The sequence below is a fragment of the Aquila chrysaetos genome, chromosome 15 (genome assembly GCF_900496995.4).
Source record: "Aquila chrysaetos chrysaetos chromosome 15, bAquChr1.4, whole genome shotgun sequence".
NCBI classification, from domain to species: domain Eukaryota; kingdom Metazoa; phylum Chordata; class Aves; order Accipitriformes; family Accipitridae; genus Aquila; species Aquila chrysaetos.
Window position 1 is genome coordinate 27,228,386 of NC_044018.1, and position 26,384 is coordinate 27,254,769.

Genomic DNA, 26,384 nt, shown 5'->3' on the forward strand with positions numbered 1-26,384 from the left:
TTAGGTTGGAAAAGACCTTCAAGATCATTGAGTCCAACCATCAACCATGCCCTGAAGTGCCTTGTCTACGCGCTAAACCATGCCTTGCACTAAACCATGTCCTGAAGTGCCTTGTCTACGCACTTTTTGAACACCTCCAGGGATGGTGACTCAACCACTTCCCTGGGCAGCCTGTTCCAATGTCTGACAACCCTTTCAGTAAAGAAATTTTTCATAATATCCACCTGACAGAAGAGACCAGCACCCACCTCACTACAACCTCCTTTCAGGTAGTTGTAGAGAGTGATAAGGTCTCCCTTCAGCCTCCTTTTCTCCAGGCTAAACAGCCCCAGGTCCCTCAGCCGCTCCTCATCAGACTTGTGCTCCAGGCCCCTCACCAGCTCTGTTGCCCTTCTCTGGACACGCTCCAGCCCCTCCATGTCTGTCCTGTCATGAGGGGCCCAAAACTGAACACAGTACTCAAGGTGCGGCCTCACCAGTGCCCAGTACAGGGGAACAACCACCTCCCTGCTCCGGCTGGCCACGCTGTTTCTGATACAGATAATATATAAATAATACATATAAAATAAGGCAGGATTCATTTGAAATAAATTCATGTAAGTAACTAGGCTCCTATCACAGCCAACAGAAATCTAGTCAAGACCAGCCACCAGGAGCTCAATTTCATTGCTTGCACATAGACATTTGTCATACTTTAGATACCCAAGGGTGTCCTGTCTGGGTTCCTACTCCCACTCCAGAAAGGTACTGGCTTTCCATAGGACTTATGTCATATTTGTCAGCTCCTTAGGATGCTTTGGACACTAATGCATCTCAAATGCACCAGGCGCTTTTATGTAGGCAACTAAACTGGTACCTACAAGTCTGCCGCCCTTCAGCTGAATTGCTCTCCAGACTCCACTGGCATTACTGGTTAGAACTCCATTGACTTCAAAGGCAAAATAGGTAGCTACTACGTCCATAGACACAAACTTAGCTGAGTGTTTTAAGAATGTCTGTTAAATTGTCTTTGCCTGGCATATTTCCAAGTGTCAGAGATACATGCTCTTGTAGATATGTATTAATAATGACAATTTGTAGGCAAGTATCAATGGGATTTGAAGATCAAAATGAAATTAATGTAGGAGTATTTAAAACTAAACCAAATAACAAATAAAGAAAAAGTCCTTCAGTATCATAGAAATAATCTGCTATTGGTTGCTGAAGTTAACTTCAGAAAAATGAGCAATAAGAAAATATTTTTTCCCATAATTCAGATTTACAACTTCTTTTACTAACATATTTTAAGGGTGTAAACTTAAGGGCAGTTAAAAAAAAGCAGTACACCAATTTAATATAAAATAAAGTTATTCTATTACCTTTTAGCACAGTCTCATTATGCCTTCCAAAGAGAAAAAAAAAAAAAAAAAAAAAGAAATACTGAGTTTACCTACAGTAAAAGTTAAATTTTATATCTACTTCTTAAAAGCTTTTGTTTTGGATGTGTTCTAATAAATTTTTGAATTGCAGGATGATTGGTTATATATTGAAGTTGAGCAATTTTTAGAACAACAGTGCTGTAGTGTTTTATGTAAGCGATAACTCTCCCCTTTAACTTCAAATTAAGACACCTGCATGTGTTTTTCTACCTGAAGTTGTCTAGAGATACGTTAGGGATCCAAGATCCCATTACAGTGAACAGGGGCTTGATTCAGTTACCTAATCACAAATGCCTGGTGCTATTTGAGGTGTTCTAGGGCAGCCAAGGCTTCCACATTGGGCTGGCAGGTACCACCTACAGGACACCTTTGTCTTTCTGAAATGGCACTTACAGGTCACTTGGGGTACCCAAAACCAGCATATAGGACTGCAGATTTATGAGTGATCTCACAAGTTATAGCAGTTAACAGTCAGCAGCTGAATGACTTTAGAGGTTCCATTTATTGTATCTAAGAAGAGCTGGTCAACACACAGACATGCAGAGCCATTTCCTGCTGTAAATAAGGGCAAAAAAGTTTTCACTATGAAGATGGTCAACGATGGAACAAGCTGCCCAGTTGTGCAGTCTCCATCCTTGGAGGTTATCAAGACCCAGCTGAGCAACCTGGTATGGATTCAGTGCTGTCCTGTTTGTTAGCAGGAGGCTGGTCCAGGAGATGCCCCAAACAAAGCCTCCTCCAGGCTGAGTGAGCCTGGGATCCTGCTGGATCCACCTTGTTGGCAGCTGCTGCCTGGAAGGGTTTAGGTCTCTCATAGGTCTTGTGTCATATCTCACTGCTGCAGCAGGTGTCACAGATATGCCATGGTATCCCCAACTGCTGTAGACAAGCATGGTCACAAAATGGAGGAAAGACCCAGATCTCGAACTACAGTAATAGGAATTTAGACAAGTACACTTAAAAGTACACTTGCATTTTTGGACACTGAAGGAACATTCATCTTGAGTGGCCCTAGGTCACTTTATTATTATTAAGAAAAATACTATAGGAACAAAGTTGCTGTTGAAAAGCTTCTTTAGATCAATTCAACTGAACATTTACATTGCATATTAATAAAAATTTTTTCCTGTGAACTTAAAACTGATACTGCTAAAGTCCATCTTTTCAGAAATTAGAACAGTGCAAACAACAACTGGGTAAACAAAGCGTCCAGCGAGCTCACAGAGTGCAATATATTACAGAAATACCAGATCCTGTAGTCTTTTTTACAGTAGACAGATACTTAGTCCACTTGAAAAACTGTTCTAAATTAAATATAAAGGGCACTGCACAACGAAGAGAACGCAAACATAAACATGAATCCAATACTGAAGTTTTTTTCCCCTAACTTTCACCCAGCTCCCTTCAAAAGCAATAATAATAGATTACCTCCTTCTTAACTGTACACAACAGGTATGTTCTGCAGCGTATGCCCGTATATAAATTTCATTAACAGATTCAGAGTTAGAGAAATACAAACAGGATAAGGGAGACAAAAGTATAAACAATCTCTGATGATTACTAACAGTCTTAATAAAAGCTTTGCCCCTGCTCACAAACCAACTGAAATCAATGAAGTCTGCCCATTGACTGCAGTTGACTTTGGCATTTCCCAGTAACCCTCATTATTTTAATTGCCAGTAATTCTCCACAGAATAAACTGGGTATATTTAGACCAGTAGCAATGCTATTGAAGACTTTGGCAAGATATGAATATACATTCGTACATACCTTGAAACCAGGACTTCCCGGTAATCCATCTTTCCCACTTCTGCCAGGGTCTCCCTGTGGCAACAGTTAACAGTCATCAGTAGGTGAATTAACAAGAAAAAGTTAAAGGCAAATTGTCTTCACAAAACTTACGGATCGTCCAGGCATTCCTGGAAACCCTGTATCACCTTTCTCTCCTTTTGAACCCTGAGAAATACAGCAATGAAAAGTAAGTAGTGCTCAATGTTTATGCTGCAAATTCAGTACATTTAACCTATAATTCACGTATGTTATTTCTTATTTTGAAAATGTATGGAAGATCTGTTTCTTTTGTAACACAGGCAGCGGTCAATCACTAACTACCCCCTGATACAGAAACTTAAATATGTTCTAAAATGTAGAAATGTGAACACAGACCCTCTTTCAAATTGCTTAAAACTCTAGTCCAGTAAATACATGAAGAAAATATAAAGACAGGTGAAAATACAACTGTTAACAGTGGATGACCAAAATACGCTCTCTGAAATATAGATATTTACATACAAGGACACCCTGCTTTCTATAAATTACAGATTAAAACAACATCGCTCTTCCAGGCCACTATCAGTCTCACTCCACTCATGCGGTCCTCTCCTCACTGCCCTTACTCTAGTCCCTCTCCCCCGTTTGGTTATATGTTTCATGTACATTTCTATGTATTAAAAAGCACAGACTTCTTTGCAATATAATTGTTACATATACCCCACATTAAAGGCATAGACATATATGCAAAAAATATATTTATAAGCATTTTGTGCTATGTTAAAATAAATTACATTCATCCATTAACAGAAGGATGAAGAGAGTTCTCAAAATATCCAAATAAGCAGAGTATGAATTTACTATTACTAGACATAAGTATATCCAGTAACTTCAGTGGAAATTTTTCTGAGTTAGGACTGCAGAATTAAATTCTCTGTGAATACACCTATTATAAAAATATAAATTATATTGTATTGGGTGCAGGTGCCCAGGCGCTGGCAGCGGGACCTGTAGGGCGGCCTCTGTGAGGAGCGGCCGGGGCTGCCCCGTGCCGGACACAGCCGGTTCCAGTCGGTTCCAGCCGGCTCCAGCCCGCCCACCCCAGGGCACCACTCAGCCCCGCAGACAAGGTGGGGGTGCCTCAGGGAAAATATATTTAAGAAAGGGCAAAAACATGACACAGGCAAAGTAAGGAGTGAGGAAAAAAGTGAGAGAAACAACCCTGCAGACACCAATGTCAGTAAAGAAGGAGAGCGAGGAGATGCTCCAGGCGCCAGAGCAGAGATTCTCCTGCAGCCTGTGGAGAAGACCATGGTGGAGCTGTGGTAGCCAAGCTGCAGCCCATGGAGACCTCATGCAGGAGCAGGTTTATCCTGAAGGACTGCAGCCTGTGGGAAGGACCCATGCCGGAGTAGGAGAGAAGTGTGAGGAGGAAGGAGAGCAGGGAGGAACTGTTATGGACTGACCATCCCACCCTGCTCCCCATTCCCCATCCCATGAAGGAGTGAAGTTGAGCCTAGGAAAAAGCAGGGTGGGGGGGAGGTGTTCTGGTTTTTGTCTTTGTTTCCCTCTATCCAAACCTATTTTAGTTGGCAATAAATTAAATCAATATTCCCCAAGTCGAGTCTGTTTTGCCCATGACAGTAATTGGTAGGTGATCTCCCTGTCCTTATCTGCACCCACAAGCTTTTCCATCTTATTTTCTCCCCCTGTACTGTTGAGGAGGGGGAAAAACAGAGTGGCTGGGGGGGCATCAGGCAGCCAGCCAAGGTCACCCCACCACAGATACCAATAACATTTTGTTTTATTTTATGATTATAAATTTCCTTGCCTTTTTTCCATATATTCCTGGCACTCCTTGATCTCCTTTAGGACCCCTTTCTCCCTAGACAAAATGTGTGTGAATGAGTTAATTTTTAAAATAGAAGTAGTTATATACAGATATATATACAAAGTATACATGTATAGCAGACATAAAATGAAGCAGGCAAAGAGCTCCATCTGATATAAAACAATATGCTCAAGACAGTAAATGCAAATCTTGAATTTTCCAAGCTCTCCTAGGGGAGAAGTCCAGAATGTCCAACACGGCTCCTGAGACAATCACAGCTCACAGGCTTAATGCTTCTATTTTCAACGGAAGGCACTTTGACTTTCTGGTTGCTTCAATATAGGTAGGTACCTAAGTGAAAATTCAGTTCTTCGAAAAGTGCTGCACTCTTCTGAAGACCTTATTTGAAAAGTTTAAAACACAAATTTGGAAAAACTAAGAAGTAAATTCAGTTGAGTACTAACACAAAAGAGCAAAAAATATGGTTGATGATGTTTTGGGGAACATAAATGTGAAATAAACTCATTGGTTTAGACCAGAACTATCCTTCAAAATGCTATCACTCAAATTGAATGATTTCAAGAAAATTGTATAACTATTTTTATTTTTTTGACATGTTCTTTGTGATGAAGAAGGTTCTAAGTAGTAGTAAAATCAAAGTTCAAAGTAATTAATGTAGAATCCCATAGAACAGAATAAAAATGAAAAAAAACAGGTGGTTTCCATTGCTTGATATGTATGTAATGAAGTCCTATGGCATGTATCTTCCTTCAATTTCAGCATCATATCTAATTCATTTTATGTAGTTCATCAAATGCACTGATATCCTATTGTATATAAACTTATTTTTCCTTTAAATTAAACTATAGAGCAAGCTGAAACACATGAATATTGTAACAAGAAATATTTATTTTCAACCTTTGGTGCTGGCATTCCATGTAATCCAGGAAAACCCGGTAGCCCACGGTCACCCTAAAAGAGCAAACATATTTTAAATCCTTACGTCTAAAATAGTAGTAGTATATTATAATAACATTCATATTCTCAATGATAACAAATAGTGGAAAGATGTTATATATCACCGTATCAACTACATAACATTAATATGCTGACTGATGAGACTTTGTTGATCTTCAAACAAGATTCAATACATAAAAGAAAAAAAATTAAACAATCACTGATTTTTTTACAATAAATTTTACTGTAATCTCTCAATAAAGCTTATGGAGGTTCAAAAGTAGCAATTTAGCTTTGACAAGAGGAAAAACATCTTTGAAAAGAGCTTTGAATATCTCTGCAGGAGCTGTGATTACCATCCATTCCTAATTCCCGAAGAATAAGGAAATTCCCTAAATCTGGGATGGCTTTGCTCCTACCTCTTACTGTACATATCAAAGACCTACCAACCTTATCAAATTTCTCATCAGCTTACTCTGGATGAGTGAAGTATTAAAAAATAAGGTATTAAGTACTTTCTCAAAAAAATAAACAAAATGAAACCAGAACACACTGATAAAACAACTTTCACACTTTGACAAATGATTTCTTATTTCAGTGGAAGAAAGAATCCACTTAGGTGAAAGCACTTGGCAATTGAAAACACAAGCCAAAACATCGGTTCTTTTTATTGTCCTCACAGGTGTCAGATATCAGGAATTCCAGAACTTTTGCTACTGATACGGAAGATATTTACCTGACAATTTGTCTGTGAGTTCCCTTGAATAATTACAAGAAAAGGCTAAATTATAACTTGGCACTACCTGACTTGAAACAATAGAAACAAGCTTAGTTGCTTGTTCCAGTAGACAGGATCTACTTCACTCAGGACAAAGAGCCAATCACCAAATCATTTCTGGACAATCACAATGTCTTCTCTCTGTTAATATCTAACTTTATATTGAGCAATATATTTCAATTTGTTTAATTTATTTCAGTCGTAACAGAGGAATAGTAAATTATGCTCAGGAAGCTATTTTATACAATATTTCAAGTTCTAAGACGAAGGGTAAAAGAAAACATGCCTCAGTGGTATTTATCAAAACCATTCATGTCTAAGCAGATTTGGAGAGATCTGTCACATATTCACAGAAGACAAGAACATGACCACAGGAATGATAGCTTGTGGGTTAATGCTATCAAAATATCTCTCAGCAAATAAGTATTGAAAAAAGGCAATAGAAGGGAGTTCAAAAACTCAGCAAAGCTTATAAAATAAACACTTCATGCATTCATTACTTCTTAATGAAAAAGAATGGAGCCTTGATTTCTGCTCAGAAGTGGTGATTCAATTATTGGATAAACTAAAACACTTGGCAATGGAAACAGTTTTAAATTAGTTGCTACAGAAACTTTACAAGTAATGGGATGAAATTAAGAGATGAAAATTTGGGATGAATCATCAGGAAAAAAATTCTCATGGCAAGACCTATTTTACAATGGAAGAAGTTTTCCAGAACAGTGGTGGAAGCCCTATTTCTTGGCACATTTTAAACAAGGCTGGACTGAGCTTTAGGAAATATTCTATCTGTCACAACCCTGCACTGCCAGGAGAATAGTTTTTCATCATCAGTATCTTACTTTCTGCACATGGCCCAATACTGACTGATCAATTAGATTAACATCTAAGAGCAATTAGATTAAGATGCCTAAAGCACAGAACACTTAAGCACATTTTTCAGCTCTAATCATGCATTTAAGAATTCTGCTGAACAGTAATGAATTTAAGGACATGCTTTTAATATTGGGAACTTTAGAAGAAGGAAATTCTACAGTAAAATCTGTTGGGAAAACAAGTGTTTGTTTCACAAAAAAAGCTTTGAAGTTTTAATAAACTAAAACACATTTCTATCACAATGAACTCTGAACTCTTCTAAAAACACAGGGCAAAAGTGTGAGAGAAGGGTAGACACAGATATTTACATATCAGTGAGACTTGCCAATAGCCAATGGCTAGTTTATTCACTGCATCTACAGCAGATCCAGATTCAAATTTATCCTGATTACCAGAAGGGAGTTATATATAAGCTTCCACATCTGTCTGCGGCTCCAATCTACTGGCCGCACCTCAGCTAGGTTTTTTCCACAAAAAGCTTTGGTTTCAATTAGTCAGTGTTTTCTGATAAAAAGTGCCATCCAAAAATTCCTACCTAGCTCATCTGGGTGCTCACTTATAGAGAAAAAGGGTGAAAAGAGATAGAAAGAAACAATTCTGACAGATGTTTGTACCGTGCTTCCAGGTACCCATATTTAGATATGCTTTCTAAATATAAATTATTCAGTGCAATAAAGGTGTTACTGGCAGTGCTAAAGCCTATATAAACTTTACTGAATAAAGCTGACCAGATTCAGAACTGAAGTAACATTCTAAATTTAGGATCTTTATTCGTTCTTTATTAGCTTTTTAGTAAACAATTCTCACAGAAGCCTCATATGAAAATATTGATACTGTTAACTGTACAACCAAAAATGATAAATGGTAAGAGTAAAATCTTTTTACCTATTACGCTTTTTTTTATTTTTACCTTAGCCCCATCTTTCCCTGGCTCTCCTTTGATACCTGGTAAGCCACGTGGTCCCTAAGAGAGAAAAAATGAAAACCAGCTCAAATACTAATACAACCTGATACAGAATGAGACACAGAAATGTAATACAACGTGACCCAGGGACTGATGTGTCAGCTGGCTGATCACAACATTTTGGTAACTGAATACAAAAGCAGAACCAAGCATGAAAGGTATCCAGCATGTATGAATATGGCACACTATCATAACACATGACTGGGGAACACCAAAACAATTCTTTGCTCTAACCAAGGACCACCCCAGAAAAAAAGGACATCACACAGTCCGTACTAGTCCAGAGATGTTCCCTTCCTTCCAGATGTCCATCAGACAGCCTTCACAATATGCCATGTTGCAGGCTCGCTCTTGGCCCCAGCATGCACTCAGATATTTAATTCAACAAATTAATAAATCCTTGACTATCCAGCCAGGCTGGATCATGGCACAAGTAGAATACAGCACTACTTTCCAATAACTGTTCCAGTAAGGGCTACTAAATTAATACAATGAAGAAAGAAAAAGAATTCTCCTCCATCCATCCTGGCTTTATCTGAAACCTTCTTTTGGACATGTGAATTGTGGGTAATCAACCACCATGACAAGGCTTCAGATCGCTGTTACTGATTGACTCCTGGATCAGGATGAAAATGTCTAAGCCCCAGCTGAGACCTGCTCCAACAGGGCTTACCCAGCAATTAGATTTGCAGTCTCATTTTCAGCCTACCTACAAAGCCCAAAGCCATGTGAGTTCCAAAGCAATTCACCAAAGGATGGCCCCTGACTTCATGCCATTCCTTGAGCCCTTTTCAATCCCCACACCTCAACTCTCAATTACAAACAATGAATATTAGGAGAGAGTTGGTGGGATTTGCCTCAGATTTTCAAATTGTAGGAATGAAACAGAAACTTACTTGAACCCCTGGAGTTCCTGGGATACCTGGAGTTCCTGCTGATCCCTGATATCCCTTTGGAAAAGAAACCAAGACTTGTGACTCTTCGTAAGTTATATTTACAAATTTCCAAACACCCATTTCAGGAAAAAACAATCCTCCTGGTTACTAAAGAACTGTTGTCACAACCCTGTCATTTTAAGTCACAAATTTTAGTAACTGCTATCACAATCATACATTTAAGATTTAGATGTCAGCTTTCAGAAGCTTTCATCTCTGCATCTGTAGCTTGCAGCCTCCAGACTTTATGCTAAAATCCGTTATTCTAGAATTGTTTTCATGAGAATGTAACAAACATATTGTTTTATTCCCCACTGGGAAGAAAAAAAGAACAAATTAACCCACATAGGTAGAGGCTGTTTTTTTCTCTCTCTCAAGAAAAATAGCTGAAAAATGCCAGGACTTTTAAAGGTTTATTTCCAGTTACAGGAATAAGCTTTAACAAACAAGACATGTTCTAATACATTATGCAGCTAGTTTTATAATATTATTTACAATATTCCATTCTCAATGCGAAGCACGTAGCTACGAACCTGAAGGTATATAACAGGCTATGCAAATAAAAAAATAATTTGAATGACTGGGACTACGAAAAGAAATATTAAATAACACATAATTTGGAAAGAGAATTTCAGGAATGCTTTACTAGAAATCAACATTGGTGGAACAAGAGAACTTTTACAGAACCCAAAATATAGGCCTGAGGTGTTTTGGTAGATTGGGTTCTACAAGTACAGCAAAGATACTCAATTTTTATTCAAATTAACAAGTGCTTTAGAAGAATCCTTTAACAGAGGCAAGTAACTGAAGAACAGGAATTTTACCTAGCTCCATTAAAAACACGTCATTCCAATGGACAAAATGAGCTACAAAGTGGGGGTTTTTTTTGAGAAACATAGAAAACAAGAAGAGGAATTGTCCTCTAATACTCTGAGGCTATTTGGCTCTGACTTTTCAACAGGCAGCCCAAACTTAATTTGATAAATCCCATAAAATGCACTATCCAATTTCAAATACCCAGAATTTGATCCTGATTTGAACTGAAAGAACTAATAATCCTATTTCATAATGAGTTTCAGTCTTAAAAATTTAGCATAAAATTTAATGGGGGGATTTCCACACTGGTAAAAAGGAGCTAGTAGAACCTTTTCAATACAAGGCAGGCAATGTGTATGTCTGATTTCTTCTTTAAATCAGTCAGAGCTTCCTGGGAATAATAAACAGAGCTAAAATTATTTGCTGCGTTAGATACAAGAAAGTACTTGCTGTGCCCTCTTCCCAAAAGACATTTGAGCAGATGCCCGATGAGCCAGCTGGTAATGTTTAGTACAGAAGTAAACAGAATTCTAGGTCTCTGTCATACATGGATCTTTTATCAAGCATTTCAGTCTTAGTGCTCAAGGCAGTTCTAGCAAAATCAGCTTTAACTGTAAATGGTGTAGCATCCCCAGATTGCTTATAGGCCTCCTGGGTAGCTGAAACAATTCACCAAGCCAAAAAATATCTTTAAAAGTTTATCCTTTTATTTCTTCTCCAAAAAAAGCAAAAAGTTTGTATGACTTCCTGTAGGATATAATTCTATATAAATAAAACTTTATTTCACATTTTAGATCTCTCAAATGCAATTTCCCTTCCTTCTCCTTCTAACTGAGTAGGGGAAGAAGTAGAGGAGGACAATTTCCTGGCTGAACTGAATTTCAGAATTCACGAGATGAATGGAGGATGGCAGAAGAGTTTTCAGCTTACAAAACTGCATATTTAGCTCAGAGCTAGATCTTGTAATGTGATTTCAAAGCAAATCAAACACATTGTCAGTGTGTGTGTTTAATGGAAAGCCAGACAGAGAAGATTCAAAAGGAAATTCACAGAAAGTCACAAAAATGAGAATCACTGTCTGGTACAAATAATGTAGCAATTGTTTGGACAAGTTAAAAACACCTTCTATAAATTACGAAAACCGGCCTTCATAAAAACTGAGCATGTCTTTGTATCACTACCCCTTTTGCAGTACAGATCATCAAACTGTATGCTAACGCCTACAATTTTTTTGCACTAAAGTCAGTTCAAGTCCTCTTTCCCTAACCTTAAAGCTCTCAGTAGGAATACATGTGCGACATACATACATGTGCTCCAAGGACAGCTGTCCCATAGCTGACATTTTATGTAAAAGGGACAGAAGTGAAAATTCCCATTTCAATTGACACAGACAAGTTCAGGACTGAAGTTTCACTTTCAAATAAGGTGAAAGCACTAAATTTGCCACCAAAAAGAATTCTTTTTATTTGGACTTGGTCTTTTCTCATGAACTTTTCAGAAAACACACAAATGGTGTGAAAAGTATTATAGCTAACTCTGAATTTGATGCTCAGTTTTGAATCCAGTTGCCTAAACATAGGCAGCTCCTGCCTTTTGAGATTCCCTAGACACACAAGCAGTGTTAGAAGATAGTGGCACAAAATATTTGGGATTCATTTATCCTTTTGAAACAGTAGCGTGGGCAAGACAAAATACCTTACAGCATAAGAATCCCATACCTCTCGGGGGGTATATTAGTTAAACATCTGTTGACTAATATGGGAATTTAGACACCCAGCGTCTCTGTGCACATGTAAACACTAAACGTAGGTGTCTTAAACTGAATCCCATTGATGTTTCATCAATGTTGTCAACCAGCACTACTCCACAGCACTTTGTTTACATTCTCATTCATTATTTTACATCAGTGCAACTGCAATCAGGATTATAAAAAATCTCCCTCTCAATTTGTTGTGGGTGGGAACAGTACTGATAAATTTCTGGTGCCTGAAAATCTGTAATGGTAAAGTGATAACCAGCAAGATACGGAGATGCTTAGTTTTGTACCAGATGGCTGGGTATTTAAAAAAATCACAGATAAAATGTAACTTTGGAATTTAAAGAAAATGGCAATAATTTACAAATAATTTTAAAGGGAAAAAGTTGAACAGACTTCTTAGGCCAAAGAACTTACATAAAGGACACAGACAAATTAGCAATACTGTCATCATCAGTGAATTAAGAGCCTTGCTGGAAAATGAAAGGTAGTTTACCTGTAAGGGAAAAAATTGAGCAAGAAGGACATATGACAAGTATTAATTCCAAAGAACTTTTAGGTGCAATAGCAGAGTAAACCTCAGAAGTATATCTTCAATGCACTTGCATGCCTAAAGGACAAAAGTTCAGACAGCATTCATAGGTATATCACATCAGACAAGTATAAATTAAAAATAAAGGATGCACTGTTAAGGCAATGACAACTGCACTGCACACTTCCTTACTGAAAAGCTTTTGGAGTCACTGAACAACATAAATGACAAAGGCATGACAACAGGACTGCTTGGGAAAGACAAGGGAGAAGTAAACAAGCTCAATTTGGCTAGGAAATAACCAAGGATCAACAGTAACAGTCTAAAGATATTTAAGGACTGTAAACACTAAGTAAACAGAACTATTTAGGGTGATGTAACTAAGCATAATGGAATTCAACTGCAAAAGAAAAATTTAACTTGATGTTAGAAAAACATCCTGACAGAGAGGTCTGTTGACCTCTTGTGGAAGTCTCTTGTGGTAAATCTTTAGTACATTTAAAGCACAATTATCTAAAGCATTAAAAGTTTTCAAACCCTTTTCATAAAATACATTATATCTTAAAGCACAGAAATTCTACTAGCTATTCAGGCATGTATCCATGCCCATTCTCAAATTTGCAGTCATGCTATGACATTCTCCCTCACTGGCAATATCAGTAACTAAAATTCTGCAAGGCAAGAGAAATGTTAGAAAGTACTTGAGGTATTTGAATTAAGTGGTTTAGCCTTTTTCTGAGAAGTTATCATCTAATGTTTTTGCCTCAGGTCCTTCCTCCTCCTTTTCTCAAGGAGCTTTTTTCCCATCCCTTCCTCAAACAACCTTCTCTAACGCCTCACTATGCCTGTACTCATCTGCCTACCGCTTCTCTTTTTCCTGCCCCTTTGGACACGTGGATCAGTCAGGTGGCCCTCTCTAGCAGGTCGGTTTGAAGCCTGTGCCTTACTCCTTTCTCTGGGACTTTCTTAAGCAGTGGTAACTCAGGAGCTCACAACTGTCATCTCCTCTCTCTTCCCTGTTAAATACGCACGGCCCTGTAGAAGGACTTCTCGTGGCACCTGCTTCTGCAGGCTACCAGAACTGCCTCTGCAGTGAAGCCCCTCTGTCTACACATACCAAAACATGAAAATGAAGGACAGATCCAGCATTAGATCACAAAGGTAACTAAATGCAGCTTTTACCCTCCAACATAAATTTGGAGGTGACTCCTGATCAAAGATTTGTAAACACATGAACATTATTATGGGAAAAGTAGAGAAAAGAGTTTTCGTTGCCTTGTCTGTTGTTTTTTTTTTTTTTCCTTCATTTTGTTTTAGCCTGTTTAATTATTTCTCCATCTGATTACACTTCCTTCCATTGGCTACTCTGTCATCTGCCAAGGCTTCCATAGCTCAGGGCCACTATCAATATATTTTATCTGAGCATGATGTTCTGGGTTCAAATACCACAAAGGAAAAAAAAAATCCATCAAGATTATTAAATAAAAGGTCATAAATCCAGCTTTAAAAGTTCCCGAGCTTCAGACTTCTGAGAGATGGGATGATGTACCAAGGGAGTATAACTTCCTGCTTGCTGCATAGATGTTCATCCTTATCATCTGCCCTTGGCCACTGCTGAAGTTAGTCATATGGTCTTTTGTCTGAAATGTACAGCTGTATGCAACACAAGTCAGCATCAGGTATCACCCTGATTTCAGTGTAGTAGGTCTCAGTGAAGCCATTACATGACTGTATTAGTCAGAATGGAGCAAACATATTTTCTCCAAGAATAACAAGGTCACAGTATTACTGAGGAATATGTATTTTTCTGGAATTGAGAGCAGCATTTTACAGCTGAATTACCAACTATGTCTGTGAAAGTTTTGCGAGAAAAGTAGCTGCAGAGTTTATACCAACCTAAATCCCCAGGCAAACAATCCAATAGCATAGGTAATCCTATGTATACATGAAACTACTACCCATTTTTATTCCAAAAGTACTGCTGAAATAGCTGGCCATTGCAATTATACTAAAAGTTCATCATGAAAGATTTGGCCTTCAGTTGGTCACCAAATATTATTAAACTCTAGGTAGTACAGCTGTAATAATGTTCTATAGTTTTTTTACAAAGAAATATTGGAATGGTCAAAAATTACTTACTATGTGAGGCTTTTGATACCTTATGAACTCTGTATCTAGGTACATCAGTAAAGTCAGTCTCACCTTTAAACTCCTTATTGCTTGTGGACACGGTAAAGACAAGGCAAATGGTTCCAAACTTTCATGAATGAAACTAGATGGAATACTGGAAAATTGTCCAGATTTGCCAGCTGTGTGCTTCAAAGTTCAGAATTGACAAATAAGTGTATTTTTTCATTTCTTTCAGCAGACCGATAACCTATCACCTCTATTAAACACCAGTGATCACTGCATAGACTGTTCATTTATTTTTCCCCTTAACTTGAATTTTTCCCCAGTACATATAAAATACCCTTTGGAATAAAAAATGGCTTTGTGACCACACAGTCAGGCTGCTGAGCATTCTCAGGGCCAGCAAGGACTCCATCTGCTTCTTTCTGATGAATAATGTCCATTAAAATGAGTTCCAGTTGAGATTCAAATACTATTTTTACCCTTGTGCTTATTTACCAGTGCTATTTCTCCTGACAAGACAATTTAATCATTTCAGGTCCTGAATGACATTTTTGATTGAAAAAAATGTATTTTCATTACTTATTATGCTTCTCACTTTTGTGCTTTTCTCCAGTTACTTCAACTGATCTTTTCTGTATGTATCAGAGTATGGAAAATAAATAGAGGTGGCAAATAAAGGGAAAAAACAAAGAACCTATAAACAAAACTATTTAAAAAAATAATTAAAGAATGACTGAAAATGAGTCAAGTTTATGTTCACTTCCCCAAATATTACAGCAAACAATTTTACTGTGTAACACCAGGTGAATAATTATTTTCTGGTAACATTGAAGATATTCACAGGAATTGTTTTGAATTTTTCTGGACTAAAACTATCTTACAACAATCCAGCCAGCCCACAAACAATAAACTAATTTTTCTTTGATGTTTACTTTAAAAATCAGTTACATATAGTAATATAAATGCATGCCTAAAACCTTTCTCAGATGAAGAAACAATTTGTTGACCAGTTATACTGTTCCAAGAAAATGAATACCAGATAGGCATGCTGGAATAACTTTAGAGAAGAACATAAAAATGTGTTTGGGAACAGAAAAGACTGACTTTCCAGGAAAAGCTTTCCATGCAAGAGCCATTTGATTAAACAACACTGACTACACAACTACCTGTAAGCCTATTGTGCTGTCTGAATTAAGAGCTTGCTTTTCAGAGTTCCCCAGAGGATACAGCTAAAAAGATTCATATGAGCAAAGTTATCTCAAACAAGGAATATCACTGACAGCACAGAAAGCGTGTAAGTCTTATTAGCAAATAAATAAGTAAAACAGAAACAAAAAGACAGAGAGAGGAATCTGTTTTCCTGCACAGTGCATCTAAAGGGTCTCCCATCGTTCATGGCTAAAAGCTAGCCTGGAAAGCACTCAAGAATCTATGGTAAGGAACAATAATGTACTGGCCAGAGCTGCAGATGATCTAATAGGTTTGCAATTATGTCCTTGCAAAGAACAAGTGCAAAAAGCTACAGCTGGTATTTCAAAAAAATTAGTTAATAAAGCTATAGGAATTAACTGTAAGCACTTCAAATAACATATGAACTTCAATTCAGCAAAATGGTAAAATTTCTCCTTTAGTGGGGCTTTCTGATTCTCTTCTAATTGTCTGAGATGTTTTTGATAAACTTTTTTATGTTCAGAGAATGTCCATCTATGCACGTTATGACTCACTTGCAGGAAAAAAAACATAACTGCCAGATTATAAAATTACAGAAAGACTACAGTATCAATTTATTTTTCCTTCATGATTCACACTGTTACAAATTTCAGTGCTTATGGGAAGATATATAGCATTGAATTGGAAACCTGTTACTAAAACTATGAAAAAGTCATAACAAATTGTTTCTAAAACAATACTGCTGCAGCTAAGTGGACACTTCAGAAATAAAGTCTTAAATCTATTTTTTAAAAGACAGAATGGAAACTGACAGTTCCCTACCAATATCCAGTCCAGTATGGCTTCACTAAAGCTCACACAATATCACTTTAATTTTCAAAACATCAGAGTTAGCTGGATTAAAGACAGCTCTGCTATACTTATCCATACTGCAAGTCTACTTCTAGCCATCAGCATGGTCAAACTGTGATGGACACATTCTCCCATGCAACTCCGGGTTGAGACAGTTTGTATAACTGTCTTTGTACAGAAGAACAGGACTGCTCTTCAGAAGCTTAAGCACTGTCAATAATCAACCGAAAAGTCATTCTGATTAGATCACACTTCCCCAGCTCAGATTCCACCCATTCCTATTTTAAAACCTCTATTTTCATGATGGTCTGGAACTACAAGGTAGTATTTTATAGTACTGAGACTTTGTCCTGGTTTCAGCTGGGATAGAGTTGATTGTCTTCCTAGTAGCTGGTGCAGTGCTATGTTTTTGAGTTCAGTATGCGAAGAATGTTGATAAAACTGATGTTTTCAGTTGTTGCTAAGTAATGTTTAGTCTGAAGTCAAGGATTTTTTCAGCTCCTCATGCCCAGCCAGCAAGAAAGCTGGAGGGGCACAAGAAGTTGGGACGGAACACAGACAGGGCAGTTCACCCAAACCGGCCAATGGGGTATTCCATACCATGTGACGTCACATCTAGTATAGAAACTGGGGGGGGGGGGCGGGGAGGTGTGGAGATCGTCGCTTGGGGATTAACTGGGCGTTGATCAGCGGGTGGTGAGTAATCGCACTGTGCATCATTTGTATATTACAATCCTTTTATTATTACTGCTGTCATTTTATTAGTGTTATCATTATCATTGTTAGTTTCTTCTTTTCTGTTCTATTAAACTGTTCTTATCTCAACCCACGAGTTTTACTTCTTTTCCCAATTTTCTCCCCCATCCCACTGGCAGGGTGGGGAGTGAGTGAGCAGCTGCGTGGTGCTTAGTTGCTGGCTGGGGTTAAACCACGACACACTTTCAATTCAGATTGTTTTCTGTATTTCTAGTTCCAAAAGACTTTGAAGATAATAGCTATCAAAAGCTGCCTAAGACAAAAGCAGAAGTATAAAAATGTTTTTGTATCACGGGAAAAATGAGAATCTTTGCTTGTGGAACTACTGAAAAATTCATGTACTTACTGCTCTCCTGGGCCATCAGGGCTACCATGGCCAGGTTTCAATATACCAAGTCCCATATTTTAAAACAGAGGAATTTTCAATTTTTAGAAACAATTGAATTTCTTGTTTTCAGTGCCTATTTTTTTCCTCTCAAACTAACTCAGCTTCCAAAAGGAATCACCACAGTTAAATGAAGCAGCTGCTATCCCTAAGAAAAAGCCAACATGTAACTAAGCAACAAAATAGAAATGTGAACATTTAATAATGTGTAGCATGGAGTTTTCTCTTTGTAACTGGCAATATTTATTACCCTTGCAGCATACACACTTCCAAGTAAGTATCAATCTCACTGTTTCCATCTTTAGCTGACAGAGAAATGCTATGTATTACTAGTATTAAAAATTCTTAACAAAATCAGAATGTTAGATGTTTTTATGAAGCCATCAAAGTTGGTGGGTAGTGCCTCTTTAGTAGGATTAACATGCTAGAGGTACTAAAATTGATAAGCAAGGGCAGATTTGGGAAAGACTTGTGATTAGTTACAATATCATCAGTGATCTTTCTACAGGACAGAAAAATTACTAAAAGAGTGAATTTAAAAGTTCCAATCCAGCCCTTTGTTGCCCTTCTCTGAAATCTCTCTAGTGTGTCAAGTGTGGACCAAAATGGCCCAAAATAACTTAATATCGCTTCTAAGTCTCAACCAAACCCAGAGACTATTAGTTCCCTAGTCCATAAACCAATCTTTCTTTCATAAATGATTTTGTCTTCTCTGCACTCATCCACTTATTTTTTCTAATGTTTTGGGACATCTTCTTATATTTTTATTCTCAGTAGTATTTGGGACTCCTCCCTAATTGTATTTTCTGTGGATTTCAAGACATGATGCCTACCTTCTCTTCTACTTCACCATGGAGATTTCAGAATAACGCTACAATGTAAGGACTCAACCACAAAATTCAGTCCTCACAATAAGAATGAAAAGTTACAATGAATTAACAATTTCTAGTATGTGCAAGCACTTTTCTTTTCCTGCTTTTGGCATCCAAGCAGAGAAATTATTCTCTTTACAGAAGCAAATTATTTTTAAAGCTCCCAACTGTCTTTTACCTTTTCCTATTGCTTTTTTTTTTTAAATATAAATAAAATAGCTTCTAATGAATAGTAAGCAACATCAGAGGCTACATTCTTAGAAAAGAAACATGGGTGGTCAAGTCTCCCACCTTTTGGCCCGACTTCTCTTCACACACCATAGGCATGTGCACACCACCGCTTTGGTGATACAGAGACTGCAGGCTCTTAATAAAACCTTACTCAACAGAGAAGCTTGGCTGTCAATATCTTAGAGGCTTCAAATTAGATTCAGAGATCTAATATATTTTTTTAATGAAACCTTAGGCTATTTTTATATATTCATTTGCTTTTATTACTATTTTATAGTAATAATAACAATAAAAAATGTTAACCATGAAGACCAAACAAGCCATTGCCAAATCTGTCATTTTTATGTTAGGGACATATGTTATTCATCTACTTTCTTCCAGTCTTTACCATCCATACTAATGGAATGCCAGCTTGAAAAGTAAAATCTAGGGTGAGAGAAAAATACAGGTATTCTTATGATGTATGTTTTAACACATAATGTTTACAACGGCAAAACATCTATATTTTTAACATTGTACATGCCTGTCTACATATTTTGATGCACTACTTGAGGCAGCCTAAAAAGAAATTAAATGAAGCAAGTTTAAACATGAGAAGCAATCCCTAACACAAAATGGACAGGACTTTAGCTGCCCTAAAGTGCTTTCTAATGCAAACATTCTTAAGCAGTAAAGACTGAAGGTCAGAAGGTGATAACTTAACTGCTGCAAACTGATGCAAAGACCAACAGGAGCACTCATAGCCTGTTCTCTGCTTTACAACAGTGCCTAACTCATGCTATCATTTTTACAATATTTTGGCTTGAAACAAAAATACTATGATTAACATATTCATAGAATTGTTACATTCACAGTTTCAAAGAACGGAGACAAAATCATCTAAATTTGAAAATCTGGTATCAGTGGTACATGTTTTTCTCCTGTTAGTTTTGCATTTACAATATATGACTAAGGTTTTAGTACTCACAGGCTTACCATCTGGACCAGGCTGACCAGGATAACCATGATTCCCAGGCTGCCCAGGGTCACCCTATGGAGAAGCAATATGTTAACACACAAAAGATATGACAGAGCATTTTAAAATTAGCACAGAGCAACCTTAACCCTAATACATTCCACAAAACAGCAGCTGCAAACCCAGATACCTGCTATTGAGGAGAAATTTTGACAGCTAAGAACTGCTCTTGTAACCCCCTCCCTGGGAAAATTCTCCCTAACTTCTTGTGCAGGACTTGAAGAAGTGAGACCATGCTCAGTTACAGCACAAGTTTGTCCCATCATCTCAAATGCTTTCAAGCTTTTTAACATCTTAATCAATAGAAATAAAACCACTTTTCATCAAATAGATGAAAAAATCTTTACTAAAACCTTGTTAATCTAGTAGTTCTACTCTGAAGAAAACTCTCACCTGCTTTGGCTGAGTCTAGCTCTTAAAGCAGAAGCACTGGAAAAGGCAGGAGCCAGAATTAAAACCTGTTAAATACTAAACTCTCCACGCACTTACTGCTGTCTAAAAAAGATATCCTTTTAGATTTCTTCTTATAAGGCCTTTGCAATTATTTTGATAACCTCTGTTATGACCATGTTAAAGGAAAAGTCAGTTCCCCAGGCTTCATGATAGGAAAGCAGGAACATAACTTAATATATCCTCCTAGTGTATTAAGTTCTCTGTTTATTTTACTAACAGACTTGATTTGAGCCCAGCAAACTCCAGTAAGACTTAATCTATAAAAACATTTTGTGTCTACAGTAGTGTTAAGCAGGTACTGCTTTCTTCCTGCAGGTCAGTTACAACTGCAGCATTATTATAAACAGGGAGGACATTAGGAAAGAAATAGGAAACCAGCTTTCAACGTGACTGTGAAAAAACATCTTTTCACATATAAACCTCAGCGATGTAATTCTGAACTAAATGGGAAAGGGTAGAGAATAATGTCTCTTTAGAAAAGTATAACAGTTATTATTTGCTAAGTTAATAATAAGTCCACATTAAGAAGTCCAGGTTTGAGATTTGAGTGAAAATAAATTTGCTTTCAAATATACTATCTAAACTATGAAATGTTATGCCTTTAACTTGAAAAGGTTAAAACATCAGTTACTTGTATTTTTAAATTGTTTTAATTTAATTAATTTTATTGTACTACATTAATATCACAAACACACAAATTAAGTTTAAATGTATACAGTTCCAAAGTCCAATATTCAAAAGTTAAGAAATACTGTAACTAAGGTAACCTATACAATCTTATATGGGCTTCCTTTTCACTCTTTCTGCAGTCTTTTGTGTTAGGCACCATCTTGTCACCTGTTTTATTCAGTTATCCCCAAACAAATATTATACTGCAATGCAATTGAAAGATTGCACATGAAGCAGGGATCTAAATAAAATTGTATAGGTCACCCTAATTCTGACATTTCAGACTCCATACTTTACAGGATGTGGCTTTCAATTTTTTTTTAATGAAAAATACTTTCTTCCCTCTCTCTCTCTTTCTTTTTTCTCTAATATGCTAAAGAGAACAAAAAAAGGTAAAAGACCACAAAAATTCTATTACATGAAATTATAATGATCTCCATCTTGTGGACTCCAATTCCCTGATTAGAAACCCTCACCATTGTAGCAAAAAGCCCTTTGACTTGAGGTAGCTGCAGCAGACTGTTGAAGACTTATATAATGAGAGTAGAGGTTTTTTAATCATTTGCTTACTGAAAGATAAGCAGTTTGGGGTTTTCTTGTCTACCCTTATAAGACAAGCTAGCAACTCTGGAAGCACTGCTTAACACAGTTATTGAGAAAGGTACTATAGCAAAATACTAGGGATTTGAGTTTGCCATGTTAGAGATCTGAGACTCAAGTCTGGTTCTCATTTTAATCCTTCACCAACACTGAAGGGAGGTCATCAGAACAGCTAAGGTGGAACTCTCCCAGTAATCATCTAGTCCATTCTTTAAGAAAGAAGGAGAAAAACCCTCTCCATTAAAAGACTTCTATTAGCAAACCATTTCACTCTCAAACAATTAACAGTGCAAGATCATTTGCTGAAGAGTAGCAAGTAAACACAGTTTTACATCCATGAACATTTTCCTTAAAAAATAAAAGGTGTATTTGTGTTATTAGGAGTTATGGCACCAAAACCTGGCCTTGAGGATCCTAATCACTATATTCATGCACTGGAAACCAGAACTAGGAGAACTTGTTGCCTACTTTTTTAATCTGCCTGACTATGACTGGCCAACATAAGATTTAAAAAAAAAAAAAACGAAAAAAAAAAGTCATGTATGCTCAATAAGACAGAATGGAAACTTACTTTGGGGCCTGGAGGTCCTTGTTTTCCTGGCGGGCATATGCAGGGGGCAGGCGTTGAGCCTACATCACTAGGACCATTCATGCACTACCAAGAGTGAAACCAGCCATCAATACACATGCCAAAAGCATTCAACAAACATATAACATTATATGAAGCTCATTTTCCTAAGGTTGCATAGGTCCTGACTTTCACTCCTTTGTTCAGCTGGAACTTCTGCTTACCTGAATATTGCCATCCAACTACTCTGAATGCACGAATTCATCATTTTACCCAGAAGAAAAATAAATAAAAAATTAAGTACCAATAGTGGGCTGATATCTGAAACTGTATTGGCTTTTCCACAAATATTTTGTCTTATAGTTTGATAATTTTAAATCTGGCAACATGCAAAATTCTTCTCCTAAACTAATTGCTATTCATCATTTGAAGTGTGATCAATTATCAAATATAACTGATTAAAGTTTGGAAAAAGAATCAAATAAATTTTATGTATAGCATAATGACCACAACCGATGGGCATGGTCTCATGTGTAGCAAGCCTGAAAAGAACATAAAGCCCAAGTGTCCTAACTCCTGGGCATGTGTCCAAACTATGAAGCTACTTGAGGAAAGGTGGGGCATGGCTGCTGCCACAGGACCTCCTACAGGTCACAAGTCCTGGCCCCCACGGTGCCCATCCTCCAAAGACCATTAGGTGACCTCCCCCAAACTATGCTCCCTATACAAAGAGCGGTAAACTCTAAACCTTTGCAGACCACATCACCCTCTAGAGACTTTTTTGTTTTGAAGTATTTACTTGTCACCATTGAGACCACATGAAACCTCAGTGTTTTACCAAGGCAGGCAAGGGGAGAGCTACTAGATCAAATCCATTTGTCGAAGGCACCCAAAATTTAGGTGCATCTGTACAAAATCTATATGCTAAAGTTAGATTCAGTGAATTCTTTTTCACCCAGCAAGTTCTTAGAGCTATGGAAAGGCAAAAATTTAAGAATCCCAGATACAAAAAAAGCAGATTTTGTATTTAGCATCTAAAACACTTTCAATAACATTTTACCTATATTTTCTAAAATAATGTAGACTTTTTTACAATGTTCTCTGAATGGAATTCTTTCTCAGGGTCAAATGATTGATCAAAACACAAATCCATGTTTCCTTTGCAATTGTACCAAGTGGAGTGACGAGGATGGTTAGGGAAGCTATCATATTAAGCCTTCAAACAAGCTCCCCTTCAGGGAGCTCCCATTAGCCATTAGCATGATGCAGTTAACAGCTACCTGACTGCATATCCCCATTCCTTTGCAACAGCATCTAGCCCTGCAAATAAAAGCAATTGAATTGAACCTGGGGAAAAAATCAGGCCATTTATTCTAGTAAAAGTGGGTTTCTTCAGAAAACTGATTTTTAATTTGCCTGTTGACTAGAGTTTAATTAATCGAAATCCAGCACTTTTAAGCTTAGCAAACCTCTGTCCACCTTTCAAAACAAAGTGTATATTCCTTAGAATAATAAGAAGTTTATATAAAGTCAAATACTACCTTAAACTGAGTTTGAGCAGTTTAGGATTGAGCCTACCTCTCCATTCTGAAACAAGAAGAAACACAGTTTAAGAGTACAGCAATATTTGTAATACGCAAAATGCAGTCATTTGTAAACAATACCAAAACCAATCATAAATTTAGGGCTATAACTGTCAAGGAATTATAATTCAAAATTTTAGACATTTTAGACTTCCTCAGACTTATGTGCAGCTGCTATCAATGCATATGAATTTTTAGTTCATTTTATTTAAGGGTCTTTCAAAGGAGCTACTAGTGGGAATTTTTAAAAGGCAATGACAAAACTAGGATTAATACTGGACCATGTAAATATTCACACAGTAAATGTTTATATTTGGGTCAAACCTTTTGCCAGGAGTAACTTATCAAAAAAATCCTCTGCTTACTTATTCATGTCAGAGAATGTACCAAAATATTTCTAAAATCTCTGATCTCTGCCTGAATCCAGCATCTGAGAAAACACACAGAAGCACAGAGGCAAGGCTGGCTTCTTCTCGCTTTCCTGTGTGACTGCATTAGACTCTGCTATCAATTGAATTGAGTTTTTCAGTATCTGCAGCACCATGGAACAATCCATCCCCAAATACTTCCGCATACCAACCATGAAATTGTCTGTCTTAATGGTTTAGTAGCCACCATTAGCTACACCGTGCACAGTCACCACAGACTTCATACACAGTCTGTGGAGAGAGTCAGCTTCGTCTGTATTCAGTTCTCACCTTAGGCAACCTCAAGAGAAGGTTGTCTTTCTCCACGGATCATAGAGAGAGCTTAAAATCACTATGCAGCTAGGTATTTCCGGGAAAGGGGATGAATTCAGGTTGTAATTCATACATACAGCCCCTGCTTAGTTCAGAAGCTCTGATACAACCACACTCTGACAGAATACAACCACAAACCACATATTCCTCCTTGGAGATCATCCAACATCTTTATTTTCTAAAGGAGTCCAGAATTTCATGGGTAAAGTCCAAATTTAATTTACAACAACAGCAAGTGAAATTAAATTGGCAAAAAGCAATCTTTTTCTTGGACTTCTTGCCAAATTGCAGAGAACGCAAGATGTGATGGACTTTTTAGTGTTTGCTTTTTTATGCAAAGATTTTTTTAAAATTTTTTTACTTTTCATATCCTACTTCTATTCTGTAAAGAGCAAAAAGATAAGTGGTGCAGTTAAATAGCCAAATACTAAATTTACTTCAGTATTTAAAGCTAACTTTACAAAGGTGTCCCCAAGCCCATTAGTTCTTGATGCACACAGTCAGATTTCAGAACAGCTAATAAACCAGCCACCTACTCGTTGCTTAAATGAAAGCTGCAAGTTTTGAAAAAGCCCTCATACAGGTGCTGATTCCGATAGACACACTGGCCCTAAATAAACAGAAGAAAAACAGACTAGCTGGGGGTCTGTGCAAGTCTGACAAAAAACAAAATATCTGGATATTGAAGATTCTATTGTCAAACTGGCAAAATAGTCCTAATACTAAACCAAATCACAACATGAAGAATATGGGTTTACACAGTAAGACACTGGTGTCTGATTATCTTTAGCTCAGTTTGGTTTAGACACCAAACAAAGGAGGACATTTTGGAGGAAACTTCACGTATAAAACAGTCTCTTGCTTGTACTTTGAGATGGGACTTGAATGCTTTTGAAAATCTGGCTCCAACTGTGTGTCATGAATGGTTTCCAAATCTGTTTGCATGTGTTTTACATTTCATTGCATAATTAACTGTAAGTAAGAGGGCAAAGAGAGGGTCAAAGGATCCCCATAAGCTTCCTAACTGTGTACATGTATCATAAAATCCTGAAGAGGATTTTATTTTTGTCTGATCCATAACACACTTCATGAAATCTTGGCAGCATTTCAGTTAATGGGATATTTAACACAGATATAGATCAGCACAGATACTTCTGATAGGAAAAGGTGATTTAAAAATACAGGTTTGTTGGTTATGTAAAAAAATTTCAGAGATTAAATGACCTGACAAGTAGTAAGAAGTATATCAGGTAAGTTAAAAAGTAATATTTAAAATATTTTACACTGCTGTAACCTAGTAGTTTTACTAATTTATAATGTTTAAAATCTTAAATTTTAACAGAAGATTCTGAGATTCTCCTATACTGCTGTCAAATTTCCACCATCAAATATCTAAACTAAAAAAAACTTTTAAAACACATTTGTGCAAAAATAAGGCTGAAAACAGACAGGTTCTGTGTCACTTGATGTTGCACAGGTAACAAGCATTTGTTTGCACCAGCTGAATCACTGTAGTATTACTTATTTTAAGAATTCATTCAGTCAGCTTTAAACAGTGATTTGTAAAAAATGCCAAGTAGTCCTCAAAAGTTCATCTATCATACTCACAAATCCCGGGATCTCACAGACTGTTTCTCGATTATTTTGCTCTGGGTCACAGTAGATTCGCAGTTTTTGTATATCAAACTATAATTCAAAACATAAAAGACTTTTTTTAGAGAAAG

At 37.0% G+C, this 26,384-nt stretch overlaps 1 protein-coding gene across 1 annotated transcript in view; it reads right to left on the bottom strand.

The window, feature by feature from the left end:
* The window catches only part of COL21A1 (collagen type XXI alpha 1 chain), a 116,933-nt gene that overhangs the window by 48,880 nt on the left and 41,669 nt on the right, over window positions 1-26,384 (bottom strand). Inside the window, exons 7-16 of the mRNA XM_030037929.1 lie at window positions 26,269-26,346; window positions 23,916-23,924; window positions 22,341-22,424; window positions 20,000-20,062; window positions 9,491-9,544; window positions 8,541-8,594; window positions 5,938-5,991; window positions 5,020-5,073; window positions 3,321-3,374; window positions 3,189-3,242 (exon numbers count right to left, since the gene is read on the bottom strand). Of these exons, the coding sequence (XP_029893789.1) occupies window positions 3,189-3,242; window positions 3,321-3,374; window positions 5,020-5,073; window positions 5,938-5,991; window positions 8,541-8,594; window positions 9,491-9,544; window positions 20,000-20,062; window positions 22,341-22,424; window positions 23,916-23,924; window positions 26,269-26,346 (558 nt within the window). The remainder of the gene's footprint in view (window positions 1-3,188; window positions 3,243-3,320; window positions 3,375-5,019; window positions 5,074-5,937; window positions 5,992-8,540; window positions 8,595-9,490; window positions 9,545-19,999; window positions 20,063-22,340; window positions 22,425-23,915; window positions 23,925-26,268; window positions 26,347-26,384) is intronic.